The 15,633-nt window shown below is 42.9% G+C and overlaps 1 protein-coding gene across 7 annotated transcripts in view; it reads left to right on the plus strand.

The window, feature by feature from the left end:
* Positions 1–15,633, plus strand: part of LOC116754783 (RE1-silencing transcription factor-like) — a 195,577-nt gene that overhangs the window by 168,062 nt on the left and 11,882 nt on the right. For 3 of the 7 annotated variants that reach the window (XM_032633718.1, XM_032633719.1, XM_032633720.1), the window contains 2 exons: positions 7,050–7,953; positions 14,473–14,556. In XM_032633718.1, the coding sequence (XP_032489609.1) occupies positions 7,059–7,953; positions 14,473–14,556 (979 nt within the window). In that variant the 5' untranslated portion in view covers positions 7,050–7,058. Of the gene's footprint in view, positions 1–1,034; positions 1,347–2,037; positions 2,379–4,548; positions 5,071–5,161; positions 7,954–14,472; positions 14,557–15,633 lie in introns of those variants that run through there. The other 4 variants (XM_032633721.1, XM_032633722.1, XM_032633723.1 and 1 more) reach the window with 4 other exon arrangements.

Below are 15,633 nucleotides of genomic sequence, written 5' to 3' on the forward strand. Positions count from 1 at the left end.
TAATCATCTACTGTGACGTTTCTAGATCCTCTTAGTTAGAAACTATCTCCCTCTTCTAAACCCCCAAAGCACTTGCTGCTACTTCTTTTATAAAACTGATAGTCCAACTTATCTAGATCTGGGTAGTCAGGATCTCGAATGCCACACTAAGGGGTTTAAGGGAGCCATTCAATTTCTGAGGACAGCTGTTATTTAAGACATCTAAGGCATTTCTGGTACAAAAAGAAGGGAAGGGGGCATGAAACTACTCTCTCTCTTTCTCTCCCTCTCTCTCTAGCATATTACTATGTACCAGGTAGCATGCATGGGTTACCCCACTTTATAAACGTGGAAGCAGGTTACTCTCCAAAATTTGCTCAGGAAGCAGCCTCCATGTCCTCACCACCCTCTATACCTTCTGTAATCTGAGGGTAATTGCTACACTGAAATAGTGCTTTGAAGGCTCAGCAATGACATTCCACGTCTAGGGACTTGTCCCCTCTGTCCTCATTCTCACAATTTTGAATCCATAACCTTCCTGAAACATTTTCTTTTCACAACTCACTGATTGCGTTTTTTTGGCTTACATTTTAAAATTTGGAAGGCATTTTTTACGTAGAAGCTTAAAATGAAGCTTAATTAGTTAAGGGTGGCGACTTGAAGAGATTCTTAAAGGTATTTTCAAGCACTTTAGACTTGAAAGGGAGGGTGACAAAACTTATACATTTTTCTTTTAACAGTGCTGTTCTCATGCATGCACGCCAGGGCTGGGAGTTAACTTTTCTGTTTATTATGGAAATCAAGAAAGGGAGGCGGCCTCGCTTCTTTTTAGACCTAAGGGTCAGAGTTGGGGGTCTGAGGAGTTTAGGGTCAGCTATCCGTGGGCGCGCCCCTAGCACGGCTGGGGCCCAGAGCAACCTCCTTCATCCAGGGGCGGGGCGCGCCAGGCGGCCACACGCGGGGGCGGTGGAGAGGGCGTGTCCCGCGGGCGCGCGCGGGAGGCGGAGGGGGCGTGTCCCGGGGGTGGCGGCGGCGGCTGCGGCGGCGGCGGCGGCGCCGCGGGCCGGGTGCGCGGCGCAGCCTTCTGTGCTGGAATGTGCGGCTCCCGAGAGCTCACGGCGCAGGAGCAGAGCAAGCGCCGCCGAGGTCCGGGGCCCCAGGCGGCGGCGGCTGGGACGGTAGGGCGAGAGCCGGAGGCCTGAACATTCTCTGCAGCCCCTCTCCTGGGTCTTCGCGGGCCTCGACTGCCCCAGCGTCCAACTTTTCCGCCCTCTCCCTCCCCTCCCCCGAAACTCCAGCAACAAAGAAAAGTAGTCCGAGAAGGAGCGGCGACGCGGGTCTTCGCCCCTCCTCGCCCAGGAAGACCGGTAAGCGTGGCGCGGTCTGGGAGACGGTTGGGTGGGGGCGGCGGGCCGGCCGGGCGGTCGTGGCGGCGGTGGCCGCGGGAGGGGGAGGGCGCGGAAGGACGCGGAGCGAGGCGCTGTCCAGGGCTGATTTGCAGATACTGTGGCTCCGGCGGTGGCGGCCGCGTCGGGCGGGGACTGGCGGCTGAACGGGATCGGGTTACACCGTCGCGGTCCGGGGGCTGGGCCGGGGGCGTTGGTGGGGAGCGGCGCGGCGCCGGGACCCCCTCCCCAGTTGAGGCCGGGCCGCCGCCTCCGCGCGGGCCCGGGCGTCCCTGGGAGTCTTGTCCTGAGGCCAGGAGCGGAGCTGCTTGGGGCCCTAGTTCTGAAACTTCCTCTCGTGCTCCTGCTCCGGGTCCCGCCGCAGCTCCTTGCCTGCCAGCGGTCCTCCCGCCCCCTCCCTCTGCGGCCTCTCCCTTTCGCCGGAAGGCGCCGTTGAGTGCGGCCGGGAGGGTTGAGTCAGCCTGGGGCTCGGGTGGTTCTGCCAATGGGGCTGGACAGCGATTTCTGCGATCGGGCCGCCCCGCCGCCGGGGCCCTCTGCGTGGGGCCACCTAGCCGCCGCCGTCGGCGGGGCCGGGGCGCGCGTCCCGCGGGGCGCCGTGGGGGTGTGAACCCGCAAACTTCCGGGGCGCGGGGATCCCCTCCGGCGCTCGGGGCCCGGCGCCTCGGGAGGGCGCTCGCGGCGGCTCCTCGGCCCCCTGCGGAGGGCGAGCCTGGGGCCGGCGAGCAGCCGGGACGGCGGCGACGCGGTAACTTTCCTCCCTCTTCCCGGACTCGGGCGCGCGGGCCAGGAGGGGGCAGCCTGGACTGGGGAAGACTTGACCTGGCCCAGCGGCACCCCGAGTTTGCCCGTCTTGCAGTCTTTAGTGTTGGGGAGCCCAGGGAAAGGTTCAGGACGAGTGTGGCGGCAACTGGTGTGTCAGTGGTGCAGTGAGCGGGCTGAGCCGAGAGGAAGCGAGAGCTCCCGAGTTTGCAAAGAGCTGCTTTGTGTTTGGTACGTATTTTGAGAAAATGGCCGAATGCCTATTTGAGTTAGGAATGCCGCCGCCGAGGCAGGCGCTGGTGGCAGCAGCACGTAGGAATTCGCGTAGCACGTTGGGCTTTCTGACTGTGCTTGGACAGTCTTCCCGACCAACGTTAAAATCCCTTTGGGGATGGTAGTTAGAGTTTGGGAAGAATTAGAAATTACCGAGTAGTCTGGGCTGTTAAACCCTTGGACAGCGTTTGCTTTGTGTGATGGCATTTGATTCCAACTTTTGTTGGTACCTATAACTCAACCGGTTTGTGTTTATGCACTTGGGTGAGACAGGATTACTTTTTGTATTTTGGGTTTAACATTTTTTTTTTTAGCCTTTGCCACCTATTTTGCTTTTTCTAATTTGCAGGAGAACACCTAATTTGAGAATTACACCTTTTAGGTTGGAAAGTAGCATGGTTAAGACAGTTTATAAAAAAGCCCAACATGTTTTCAAGGTGATCTTGTTATGGCTCCGCCAGGCAAGTGGGCCAAGTCAAGCGCAGTGCAAGAAAGTTGCTGATTTGGAGATGAGTTGTCCAGTTATTTTATTAGGGGGTTTGAAAGTTTCTGTATTTTCATTTGTGTATTTTTGAATACACCAAACTTCCCTTTTTACAGGAAGAAAGGTCCATAACTTTTGTTTACTTTGAAACAGGTCATCAAAAAAAGAAACTAAGTGGTACTTTAATGGTACTAAGTACGTTTTCAGAGTACATTGGACCCTTGAACAACAAGAGTTTGAGCTGTATGGGTCCACTTATATGTGAATTTTTTTTTCAAGAAATATATTGGAAAGTTTCTTAGAGATTTGCAACATTTTGAAAAAATTTACAGATGATACACATAGCCTAGAAATCTCGAAAAAATTTAGGAAAAGGTACCTCATGAATGCCTAAAATATATGTAGATAATAGTGTATTTTATCATTTGCTACCATAAAATATATACAAATCTAATAAAAAGTTTAAATTTATCAAAAATTACACAAACACAGACCACCCATGGCACCACTCCAGTTCAGAGAAATGTAAACAAATGTAAAGATGCAGTAGTAACTCATTACTGCTTAATATTAACTGTAGTCCATACTGTAGTACTGTAATAATTTCATAGCTACCTCTTTTTGCTATTTTGGTGAGTGCAAGTGTTGCAGGTATCCACTCAAAACGTCTTGTGAGTCTAATCATTTCCGGGTGAGCAGTTGGTCTCTCCAGTAAATTGTGTTTGCAGTAAAAAAAAAAAAAAAAAAGTCACCTCTCGTAGTTCCTGAGTGTTTTTTATCGTGTTTAGTGTGATACCAGAAACCTTGAATAACACCGTGGGACCCATATGAAGTGTTCTAGTGATGCTGGAAATGCTCCCAAGAAGTAAAGTCATGACATTAGAAGAAAAAGTTGAATTGCTTGATATGAACCATAAACTGAGTTCTGTAGTTTCTGACCCACCATTTCAAGATCAATGAGTCCAGTGTAAGGATTGTTGTAAAAAAAGAAAAGGAAATTTGGAAACTGTCTCTGCATTTTTGCCAGCAGACATGAAAGACTTGCACTTTTTGCAAAATGCCTTTCTATCTCATATTGAAAATGCATCTTTTACGTGGGTATAGTATTACTATAAGAAAGGCATACCTATAGAGTCTTAATATGATTCGAGGAAAAGAGAAGTTATATGACGACTTAAAGCAAAAGGAAGGTGCAGTTTCTAAATCTGGAGAATTTAATGCCAGCAGAGGATAGTTTGGTAATTTTAGAGAAAAATATCAAGATACCAGAACCGGCTTTGAGTTCCCAGATGCGGTGAACACAGTTATTGAAGAGAAAGGCTGTCTGCCTAAACCAGGTTTTTAACAGAGAAATGTGCCCTACTCTGGAAAAAATTGCCAAAAAGGTCATTCATTAGTAAGAAAGAGAAGTGAGCATCAGGATTTAAGGCTGATTGAAGACTAACATGTTTCGTGCGAATTGATTTTTTGATCAGGACTGCTCTTATCTATAAAGCTGCTAAGCCCACTATCCTTTTTTTTTTTTTTTTTTTTTTTTTTGGCCACGCCATACGGTTTGCATGATCTCAGTTCCCTGACTAGGGATTAAACCTGTGCCACGGCAGAAGCCTGGAATCCTAACCACTAGGCCGCCAGGGAACTCCTGAAGCCCACTATATACTTAAAGGGAAAAAAGATAAATACCAGTTGCTATTCTTTTGGTTGTACAACAAGAAAGTCTCGGCGATGAGAAAACTTTTCTGGATTGGTTCCATCAGTGCTTTGTCCCTGATCACGAAGTACTTTGCAGTAAGGGACTGCATTTTAAAGTTCTTTGGTATTGGACAATGCCCCTGGCCACCTAGAACCATGAGTTCAACATTGAAGGTGTCAAAGTGGTATACTTGTCCCCCAACACAACGTCTTTGAATGAAGCCTGTATCGAGGTGTTGTAAGGACCTTGAAGGCTCATTACTTGTAGTACTCTATGAAAGGATTGTCAATGCTATGAAAGACAACCCCGATAGAACATCATGAAAGTCTGGAAGGATCACATCATTGTGATAGAAAAAGCTGTGAAAGCCAGCAAGCCTAAAACAATAAATTCCTGCTGGAGAACACTGTCCAGATGTGCATGACTTCACAGGATTTACGACAGCCAATCAAGGAAGTCATGAGAGATTGTGGGTATGGCAAAAAGGTGCGGGGGGGGGGGGGGGGGGTGGTGGCGGTGAAGGGCTTCAAGATACAGATCTTGGGAATATTCAAGAGCTAATAGACACCATACCAGAGGAATTAACGGAAGTCGATTTGGAGTTAAGTGTTTCTGAGCTGGTGCCAGATGATGAGGAAAAAGACATGGAAATAGCAGTACCAGAAAACAAATTGACATTAGACAGTCTGGCAGCAGGGTTCCTTTTGTTGAAGACTACTTTTGACTTCTTTTATGACTTGGACCCTTGTGTGATACAGACAATAAAACTAAAGCCAGTGGTTGAAGTAGGATTAGTACCCTATAGAAACATTTTTAGAGAAGTGGAAAAGCAAAAAAGTCAGACAGAAATTAAGATGTATTTCCCTCAGGTTACACAGAATGCCTGCCTCCTTCCACTTCCTCCACCTCTTCTGCCTCTGCACCTCTTTCTTCCTTCCCTTCCACTTCCTCTACCTCTTTCCACTCTGCCACTCCTGACTCAGCAAGACCAACCCCTCCTCTTCTGCGCCCTCCTCACCCTACTCAACTGAAGACAGAAAGATGAAGACCTTTATGATGATCCACTTCCACTTAATGAATAGTAAATAATCATGCCATTCAGTTAATAAACTTATCTGTTGGATATGTGTGTGTCTTGTGAAAATCTAGTAATCGATTAACAAGAGCTGGGAGACATTGTGGCATCATCGTCATTACCTAAGTATTTATTGTGTGCAAGACTTGTACAAAGGTATAAGATGATATTTAATATGAAGTTAATAATGTATTAGTTTTTCTACTGCTGTATAACTTTGCTTTTAAATACTTACATTAAAATACAGTATGCCTCTTATAATTTGAGAAAGCGTATCAGCCTATCATCACATGTATGCAGTTTTTTAAAACAAAACAGTATTTCCAATACTATATTTTGAATATGCCTTATACTATATGCTTAAAAATTTTGTGATTAATTCATTTGCATATAGGCTAGGCTGCTGTGAAGCAGTCCTATTGATCACAATAGACTACCATAAAGCAATCATTGTTGCTGCTTCTTTATCAGTGCATTAATCGTTATACCTGTAAATAAGTATGAATTTCTTTTTCACATTATCTTTTCTCTTTTGATGCGTAATGTTAGTAATACGTGTAACATCTACAGTATTTTGCATCATATAATACAATATTGATAAAGATACTGACAAGCACAATTCATCTTGTACACTATTATATAATGCACATAACATGCAAAATATGTTTAACTGATTGTTAATGTTATCCATAAGGCTTCCGGTCAACAGTAGGCTATTGGTAGTCTAGTTTTTATGGAACCCAAAGTTACATGCAGATTTTTAACTGCACTGTGGGTTGGTGCCCCTAACCCTCTTGTTCAAGGGTCAACTGTAGTTTATTCTTTTGGAGCTAGTTGAGTTCATATGAACTTCAATTCACTAACTATAGGCTTCTGCTTTTCAGGCTGTTTGTACTTAATAAATGCACAGGTAGCTTTTGGATTTTTCCCCTTTCTGATTCAGACCAGTAAACTTTTGAAGGGGGAATTGAGAGGACAGCAGTTTACTGTTCATATATGGAATTTAAAATAAAATTTTAATTAGCACTAAAAATGAAGGTTACTTATATTTTTCCACTAGAAAAAGTAAAAGTGCTTGAGGGAAGGCAAGCCAGTGGTAGACCTAGTTGATGGATGAGTTGTGTCGAACGCTTGATAGAATTTTTTGTAGGGGGTCATAGAAATTTTTTTGATGACTGCAGTAAAGAGAATTTGGAATTATAAAAATATTGTAAAGGCTTATTTTCAGTAGTTAATGAGGCTGATTGAGTTTAAAGATTATATGGGAAAATGTATTTTTTTAAGTTACGGAGAATTACAGTGATGCTGTGGTTTTAGACCAGTAAAAGTTGTGTTTAAAGTGGTGCTTTCGTGTTACTTGTTTTGTTTTGAATGCAGAACACCGTTATGGCCACCCAGGTAATGGGGCAGTCTTCCGGAGGAGGAGGTCTGTTCACCGGCAGCGGCACCATGGGCATGGCCTTGCCTAACGACATGTATGACTTGCCTGATCTCTCCAGAGCTGAACTGGCTGCGCCTCAGCTCATCATGTTGGCAAATGTGGCCTTAACTGGGGAAGTAAACGGCGGCTGCTGTGATTACCTGGTTGGCGAAGAAAGACAGATGGCAGAATTGATGCCTGTTGGGGATAACAACTTTTCAGATAGTGATGGAGAAGGACTTGAGGAGTCTCCTGAGGTCAAAGGCGAGCCCAGTGCGCTGGAAAACATGGAACTGGAGAGTTTGGAACTCAGTGTTGTGCAACCGCGGCCTGTGTTTGAGGTGTCAGCTGCCTCAGAGCCGTACAGCGCAAATAAAGATCTTCCTCGGGAAACACCTGTAGCAGAGGACAAATGCAAGAACTTGAAGACCAAGCCGTTTCGCTGTAAACCATGCCAGTATGAAGCAGAATCTGAAGAACAGTTTGTGCATCACATCCGAGTTCATAGTGCCAAGAAATTTTTTGTGGAGGAAAGTGCAGAGAAGCAAGCCAAAGCCAGGGAATGCGGCTCTTCCACTGGGGAAGAGGGAGATTTCTCCAAGGGCCCCATCCGCTGTGACCGCTGCGGCTACAATACCAATCGCTATGATCACTATACTGCTCACCTGAAACACCACACCCGAGCCGGGGACAATGAGCGAGTCTACAAGTGCATCATTTGCACGTACACCACAGTAAGCGAATATCACTGGAGGAAACACTTGAGAAACCATTTTCCAAGGAAAGTATACACATGTGGAAAATGCAACTATTTTTCAGACAGAAAAAACAATTATGTTCAGCATGTTCGAACTCATACAGGTAAGAGGACCTTTCTTGTTTATAAGTGTACGCTACTCCCCAAATGAAACACTTTAAAAATTTCAAACATCTCAGAAGTAAAGAGAATGCCCCACTGCACCCATGGGTCCCCATCAGCTATACTGAAGAGTTATTAATATTTTGTCATATTTGACAATTCAATTTTTTAAATAACAGCTTTATTGAGATGTACTCCACTCCCACACAATTCATCCATTGAAAGTTAGAATGCATTGGTTTTAGTGTGTTCACAGAATTGTGCAGCCAACACCCCAGTCAATTTTAGGACATCTTCACCCCAAAAAGAAACCCCTCTCAGTGGTTGCTCCCCATTTCTCCCCAACACCCCTTAATTATTCACTTTTAAATTGACTTTCATTAAGGGGTCTTATTTTTTTTTTTTTTTTTTTTTTTTTGAGGTCCACGGGCCTCTCCCGCTGCGGAGCACAGGCTCTGGACGCACAGGCTCAGTGGCCATGGCTCACGGGCCCAGCCACTCTGCGGCATGTGGAATCCTCCCGGACCGGGGCATGAACCCACGTCCCCTGCATCGGCAGGCAGACTCCCAACCACTGCACCAGCAGGGAAGCCCAAGGGGCCTCATTTTTTAAAAGCAGTGTTTGTAACTACTGATAGTTACGTTAACATTTTCCTGATGTGAATTGGTACCTTTGAGGACTGATTACTGGTCTGAACAAAATGGTTAGGGTAACCTAGTACTCTACTCTGTATCAGAAGTGAAAAGGGGCTCTGGAATGCTGTTTGCATCAGATCCCTTTTGCAGTAGTTGTCACTCTGCAGGACTGAACCCCATGCTGAAGTGAGTCATACTGAGGAGAGGAATTGATGTTGCTTTGCTTAAGTGGTAGACATAAACAAGAAAACTTGCAGATGAAATTCCATTATAAGAAAGACCATGTGTAGCAAGATTCCTAAGCTCTAGTAGATGGCTTCTGTGTAATTTAAAGCTTTAAAATCTAGTTATGTAAAAGAATTTGCAATCTCTTTGGAATTTGTTATCATTTGTGATTGATTGTCTCCAGGCTTCAAAACCATTTTATTACAAAAGTAAAAAAGTACACACACTTCACAATTACATGGCATAGGAAATGAGAGTTACTTGGGAATTCTACACCATTAATCACGTAACAGTTTTAATTAAACAAACTGTTAGACTAAACTAACCTCACCTGCAATATCATAAAACAAATCCCAGATACCATATATTCTTTAGCCCTAAGTACTTTATGTCCTTTCACAGTTTTGTGAAAACCTTGGGGCCTAATTTAGAATCGGCCATAATCTGTAGAGCTTTCAGGTAGTAACTGTGACATATGGTAAAAGTGCATGACTTGTATGTGTACACCTTTATGAATTTTTTAAAATTGAGGTATTATTGACAGTGATGAAGTTTTACAAATATATATACTCATAGCCACCATGCAAGTCAGCATAAGGAATATTACCAGTGTTGGGACTTCCCTGGTGGTTCAGTGGTTAAAACTCTGTGCTCCCAATGCAGGGGGCCTGAGTTTGATCCCCCGTCAGGGAACTGGATCCTGCATGCCGTAGCTAAAAGATTCCCGCATGCCGCAACTAAGATCCAGTGCAGCCAACTGAATAAATAAATAAATATATTTTTAAAAAGTATTAAAAAAGAGAATATGACCAGTGTCTTTGTCTTATTAAATTTTGATTTTTTGGTGTCAGTTATATTTTGATACTTTCAAAATTGTTGAGTCACTGAACAGTTTAAAAATTTTCCCCAAAATCTAAAAATGTTTTCAATAATAAGTCTAAATTAGTTGATTTAAGAAATTTTTAGAATTAAAAAAAAAAAGGAAAATGGAGAGAACTGGGAAAATTTCAGTTTTGTTGTATATTTTCAACTTTTTTTTTTTTTTTTTTTAATGCGTTACGCGGGCCTCTCACTGCTGTGGCCTCTCCCGTCGTGGAGGACAGGCTCCGGACGCGCAGGCTCAGCGGCCATGGCTCACGGGCCCAGCCGCTCCGCGGCATGTGGGATCCTCCCAGACCGGGGCACGAACCCGTGTCCCCTGCATCGGCAGGCGGACTCTCAACCACTGCGCCACCAGGGAAGCCCCTATTTTCAACTTTTTATGTATACTTTTTAAAAAATAGGATCTCTACTTTTTGCCATTTCTTAATTTTACAGTGGTTTCTTTTCACTTAATTACTGTCTAGGTGACTAATTTTAATGGCTGTATTTTATATATGTCATCATTCATTACTTAACTTTTTCTCCACATTAAAGTTGCTATTTCCACAATAAGGTTATGACTTACATAGCTAACATTGGTTGTACATATTTCATTTTAGTGTTAAACTTATTTGGTCTTAATACATTTTTTACTTAAAAAAATTTTTTTATTTATGTGTTTTTTAAATTAATTAAATGTTTTGGCTGCGTTGGGGCTTGGTTGCTGCACACTGGCTTTCTTTAGTCGCGGTGAGCGGGGGCTACTCTTCACTGTGGTGCGCGGGCTTCTCATTGCGGTGGCTTATCTTGTTGCGGAGCACAGGCTCTAGGTGCGTGGACTTCAGTAGTTGCAGCATGTGGGCTCAGTAGTTGTGGCTCGCGGGCTCTAGAGCGCAGACTCAGTATTTGTGGCGCATGGGCTCAGTTGCTCCATGGCATATGGGATCTTCCTGGACCAGGGATCGAACCTGTATGCCCTGCATTGGCAGCCGGATTCTTAACCACTGCACCACGAGGGGAGTCCTGGTCTTAATACATTTTTTTTAAAAATATTTATTTTATTTTTGGCTGTGTTGGGTCTTAGTTGTGGCATGTGGGATCTTTCGTTGCAGTGTGTGGGCTTCTCTCTAGTTGTGGTGCAGGGGCTCCAGACCGCGTGGTCTCTGCAGTTGTGGTACATGGGCTCCTTAGTTGGTGGGGCTCAGATTGCATGGGCTCTGCAGTTGTGGTACACGGGCTCATTAGTTGGTGGAGCTCAGGCTCAGTTTCCCAGTGGTATGTGGGATCTTAGTTCCCGGACCAGGGATCGAACCCACGTCCCCTGCATTGGAAGGTGGATTCTTAACCACTGGAGCAGGAGGGAAGTCCCTGTCTTAATACTTTTAAAAAGCTTTTTCCCCCAGTATTACCTAATTTGTGGTTTTTTAAAAGAAAAAAATTTCAAAACAATTTGTTGGTGTATAAATAGAAGGATAGTATTTATTATGTAAATTCTGAGAGTATCAGTGGTATTAAATGCATGGGTCTGAAAATGGTATTTATGGAAAAATTAATTCATCTAGTGCTGAAGAGCAGAGGAGATAAGAAGCGATCATCAGCAGGAATCACTTGTTTCTTATTTCTCCCTTAGGTAGCCTACTTTTCAGGTTCACTTAGTGGGTGTCTTATGTTCCTGTATTGAGTGCTCAGTGTTAGGTGCTTTCTTCTACTCTCTGCTAATCTTCAGAACAATTTACTGAGGAAGACAGTGTTTACTGAGGGAGTGTTTACAGTGTTCACTTCAGGCTTGATAGCCTAAAGTGATGTGCCCATGGTCACATACAACTAAGATTCAAACTTCTGAATCTCATTTTGTAGGTAATCATCATGGTAGGGGGCTGAGGATTTCCATTTGAGCCTTCAATCAAAAGAGTTTTCATTTTGTGGTTTTGATATCTAACCAGTTCACAAATTTTACTTTAGTGCATTCATTTTTTTCTTAATGTATTTATTTATTTATATTTTGGCTGCATTGGGTGTTCGTTGCTGTGTGCTGGCTTTCTCTAGTTGCAGCGAGTGGGGGCTACTCTTTGTTGTTGTGTGTGGGCTTCTCATTGTGGAGCACGGGCTCTAGTCGCGCGGGCTTCAGTAGTTGTGGTTCTCGGGCTCTAGAGCGCAGGCTCAGCAGTTATGCACGGGCTTAGTTGCTCCGCTGCATGTGGGATCTTCCTGGACCAGGACTCAAACCTGTGTCCCCTGCATTGGCAGGTGGATTCTTAACCACTGCGTCACCAGGGAAGTCCTCACAAATTCTACTTTAAAAGATGATGTTTTTGCCTATATGTGTGACTGAAAAATTACTAGCGCTTCTAGAGTATTTATGCCTATTTTGGTGAGTTGCACAGGCAGAAGCAATTTATTTCGTTATGAAGAATTTAAAAGTAAATTATCCTTAGTTGATCCTTCATGTTAATCTGTAAGGGTATCAAATTTTTCTTCTGTTAACTTTTTTTGGTAACAGCTTGACTGATACACAATTGATGTACCATACAATTCAATGTAGATTGGCCTGTTCTGAACATTTCATATCAATGGAATCATATAATATGTGGCCCTCAGTGGCTACCTTCTTTCACTTAGTATAATGTCTTCAAGGTTCGTCCATGTCCTATGTACAGTACTTGTTTTCCTTTTACTGCCAAATAATACTCTCTTGTATGGATAAGCAACATTTTGTTTATCTGTTCATCAGTTAATGGATTTTTGGATTATTTCCACTTTTTGGATATTATGAGTAATGTTGCTGTGACCATTCTTATACAAGTTTTTGTGTAGACATACGTTTTTATTTCTCTTGGGTAAATATACACCTAGGAGTGGAATTGCTAGGCCATATAGTAATTGTGTTTAATCATTTGAGGGACTGGCAAACTGTTTTCCAGAGTGGCTGCACTGTTTTACAGTCTCACAAGCACTGTATCAGGGTTCCAAATTCTCCACAACCTAACAAATACATGTTAACATCTGTTACTTTTGATTATAGCCATGTTGGTGGGTGTGAAATCTTCATCTCACTGCGGTTTTGTTTTAATTTCTCTCGTGGCTAATGATACTATGCATCTTTTCATGTGATTATTGGCCAATTATGTATCTTTTTTACAAAAATACATTCAACTTTTTTTTTTTTTTTTTTTTTTTTTTTCGGTATGTGGGCCTCTCCCGTTGCGGAGCACAGGCTCCGGACACGCAGGCTCAGCGGCCATGGCTCACAGGCCCAGCCGCTCCGCGGCATGTGGGATCTTCCCAGACTGGGGCATGAACCCGTGTCCCCTGCATCAGCAGGCGGACTCTCAACCACTGCGCCACCAGGGAAAGCCCACATTCAACATTTTTTAAGCTATCTTAAAATTCATCCAGGCTAAAGTAGGCATTCTGTTACCATGAGCTATTTATGTCTAATCTATAGTACCAGCTAATAACAGCTGAACAGTTGTTAGGAACACATTTCACACTTATCACCACATTCTTTTTATTTTTCACTCTGTCTATTCCTTTCCTTGTCTCATGTTATTAAATACATCTGTTACTGTAATGTATAATATAGACAAAATAATAACTGGTGTTTATGTGCCAGGCACAGGGGTTGAATGCTCTACAGGTATTATCTTAAATTCTCACAATTCTAGAAAATGAAGGTAGTGTTACTGTTATAGATGAGGAGGCTTGCCTGAAGTCATACTTATTATCTTGTGGCCAAAAAATAGACAAAAACAAATTGTCAAGGTGTTTTTTTCAGTATATTTTGTGGTTGACAACCCGTGTCCCAAAAACACACATGTTCTGCCTTTGAATCTTAAATTCTTTAGTAGTAAATCACTGGTCTGTTGTTGTCAGCTGGTCGCTGTCCCTGTGGCTTTATGAGTATAATTTAAAACTGACCTGAGTCTGGGACTTCCCTGGTGGCGCAGTGGTTAAGAATCCACCTGCCAATACAAGGGACATGGGTATGAGCCCTGGTCCAGGAAGATCCCACATGCCGCAGAGCAACTAAGCCCGTGCGCCACAACTACTGAGCCTGTGTGCTAGAGCCCGTGCGCCACAACTACTGAAGCCCGCGTGCCTAGAGCCAGTGCTCCGCAACAAGAGAAGCCACCGTAATGAGAAGCCTGTGCACCACAACAAAGAGTAGTAGCTCCTGCTCGCCGCAACTAGAGAAAGCCGCACGCAGCAGTGAAGACCCAACGCAGCCAAAAAATACATAAATTTAAAAAAGAAAAAAAACAGCTGACCTGAGTCTTCTATAAAACTTCTAATTATCACTTGAAATTTTTAGCTTAAAACAATAGCCTCCCCATTCAAAAATGTTATTGCTTTAAGCTAACAATTTAAAATGGTAGATTTATCATTTACAAGGATCCAAAAAATTATCCAAGCCATAGCATCAGAAAATTTGGGTACATGGTTTTTTTAAGGATAATTCTGATTTTCAGAAGTTGATTGATACCTGATCAAGATAATTTTTCAGTTCTTAATATTTGCTATTACACATGTAGCATTACTGTGAAAATTAAAAGGGTGGTAATTCAGAAAGCCAATGATACTTTTTCTTCAGCAAAGCAGAAATAATGTAGTTATGTGTATTCTGAATTAAATCATTTACTGTTTCAATAAATGATAAAAACTGGCCATTTTGCCAATAATAGGGAGAAAAAATTCTTGGTAAAAAATTTTTGCTCAGTATTGAATAATGTATGTATTGTTAGTGAGAATTGTATTTGCCTTATTTTATTATTTGAACATTAATCATTATATTTTTGTAGGAGAACGTCCGTATAAATGTGAGCTTTGTCCTTATTCAAGTTCTCAGAAAACTCATCTAACCAGACATATGCGTACTCATTCAGGTTGGTAAGAAATCGGAATTTTTCTGTCATTTTTAGTAAACTACCATTATAAGGAAGTTCTTCTAGACCTGGAACTGGGTCATTATTTATGATTTATTTTTAATATAATTTGGATATTTATATACTTTTAATAATTTCAGTGTGTGGCTGCTGGGTTCCAGGGATTCCTACTTAGCTGCTTTCCTGAAATTTGGATTTGTGCTCTTGAGAGTTGATAAGGTTTCTGAGGATTGATTAACAAAAGCCAAACTTTAAGGAATGATTGATAATCCAGGATCCCAATTTATTAACCTATAATAAATAAAATACAGGACTATAACAAGTGAGAGATTTATCCACTCTAGAACTGAAATAATCATTGTCACCATCCAGAATTGGTCCCTATTATGAAGGTATATAGATGGCAAAGTTAAAAAGCCAATATTAGCATAGGTGGTCTTGAATGGATAATTATTTCATTTTGGCCACACTGACCCTTGGGTGGTCCTAGAGATATTGACATGATCCACAACTTCCTTTCCTTTTCTCAGTAGATATGTTACCATTTCATCTTGCATGAAATATTTCGTACTGGAGGAAATACATCCAGTTTGTATTTGCCTTTGTAATATTTTTGTAGGTATCACACTGGATATTTCCCCCATCCTGCTAACATAGGAATTCATTTCCCATTGTGAGCACAGTGAATGTTTGTTAAAGGGAATTGACATCTTACTAAGTTTTTTCACAGACTACTCTTTTTTTTTTTAACATCTTTATTGGAGTGTAATTGCTCTACAACAGTGTGTTAGTTTCTGCTTTATAACAAAGTGAGTCAGCCATACATATACATATATCCCCATATCTCCTCCGTCTTGTGTCTCCCTCCCACCCTCCCTATCCCACCCCTCTAGGTGGTCACAAAGCACTGAGTTGATTTCCCTATGCTATGTGGCTGCTTCCCACTAGCTATTGATTTTACATTTGGTAGTCTATATATGAACATGCCACTCTCTCACTTCGTCTCAGCTTACCCTTCCCCCTCCCCATGTCCTCAAGTCCATTCTCTATGTCTGCATCTTTATTCCTGTCCTGCCC

This window comes from Phocoena sinus, chromosome 5 (genome assembly GCF_008692025.1).
Source record: "Phocoena sinus isolate mPhoSin1 chromosome 5, mPhoSin1.pri, whole genome shotgun sequence".
NCBI lineage: Eukaryota > Metazoa > Chordata > Mammalia > Artiodactyla > Phocoenidae > Phocoena > Phocoena sinus.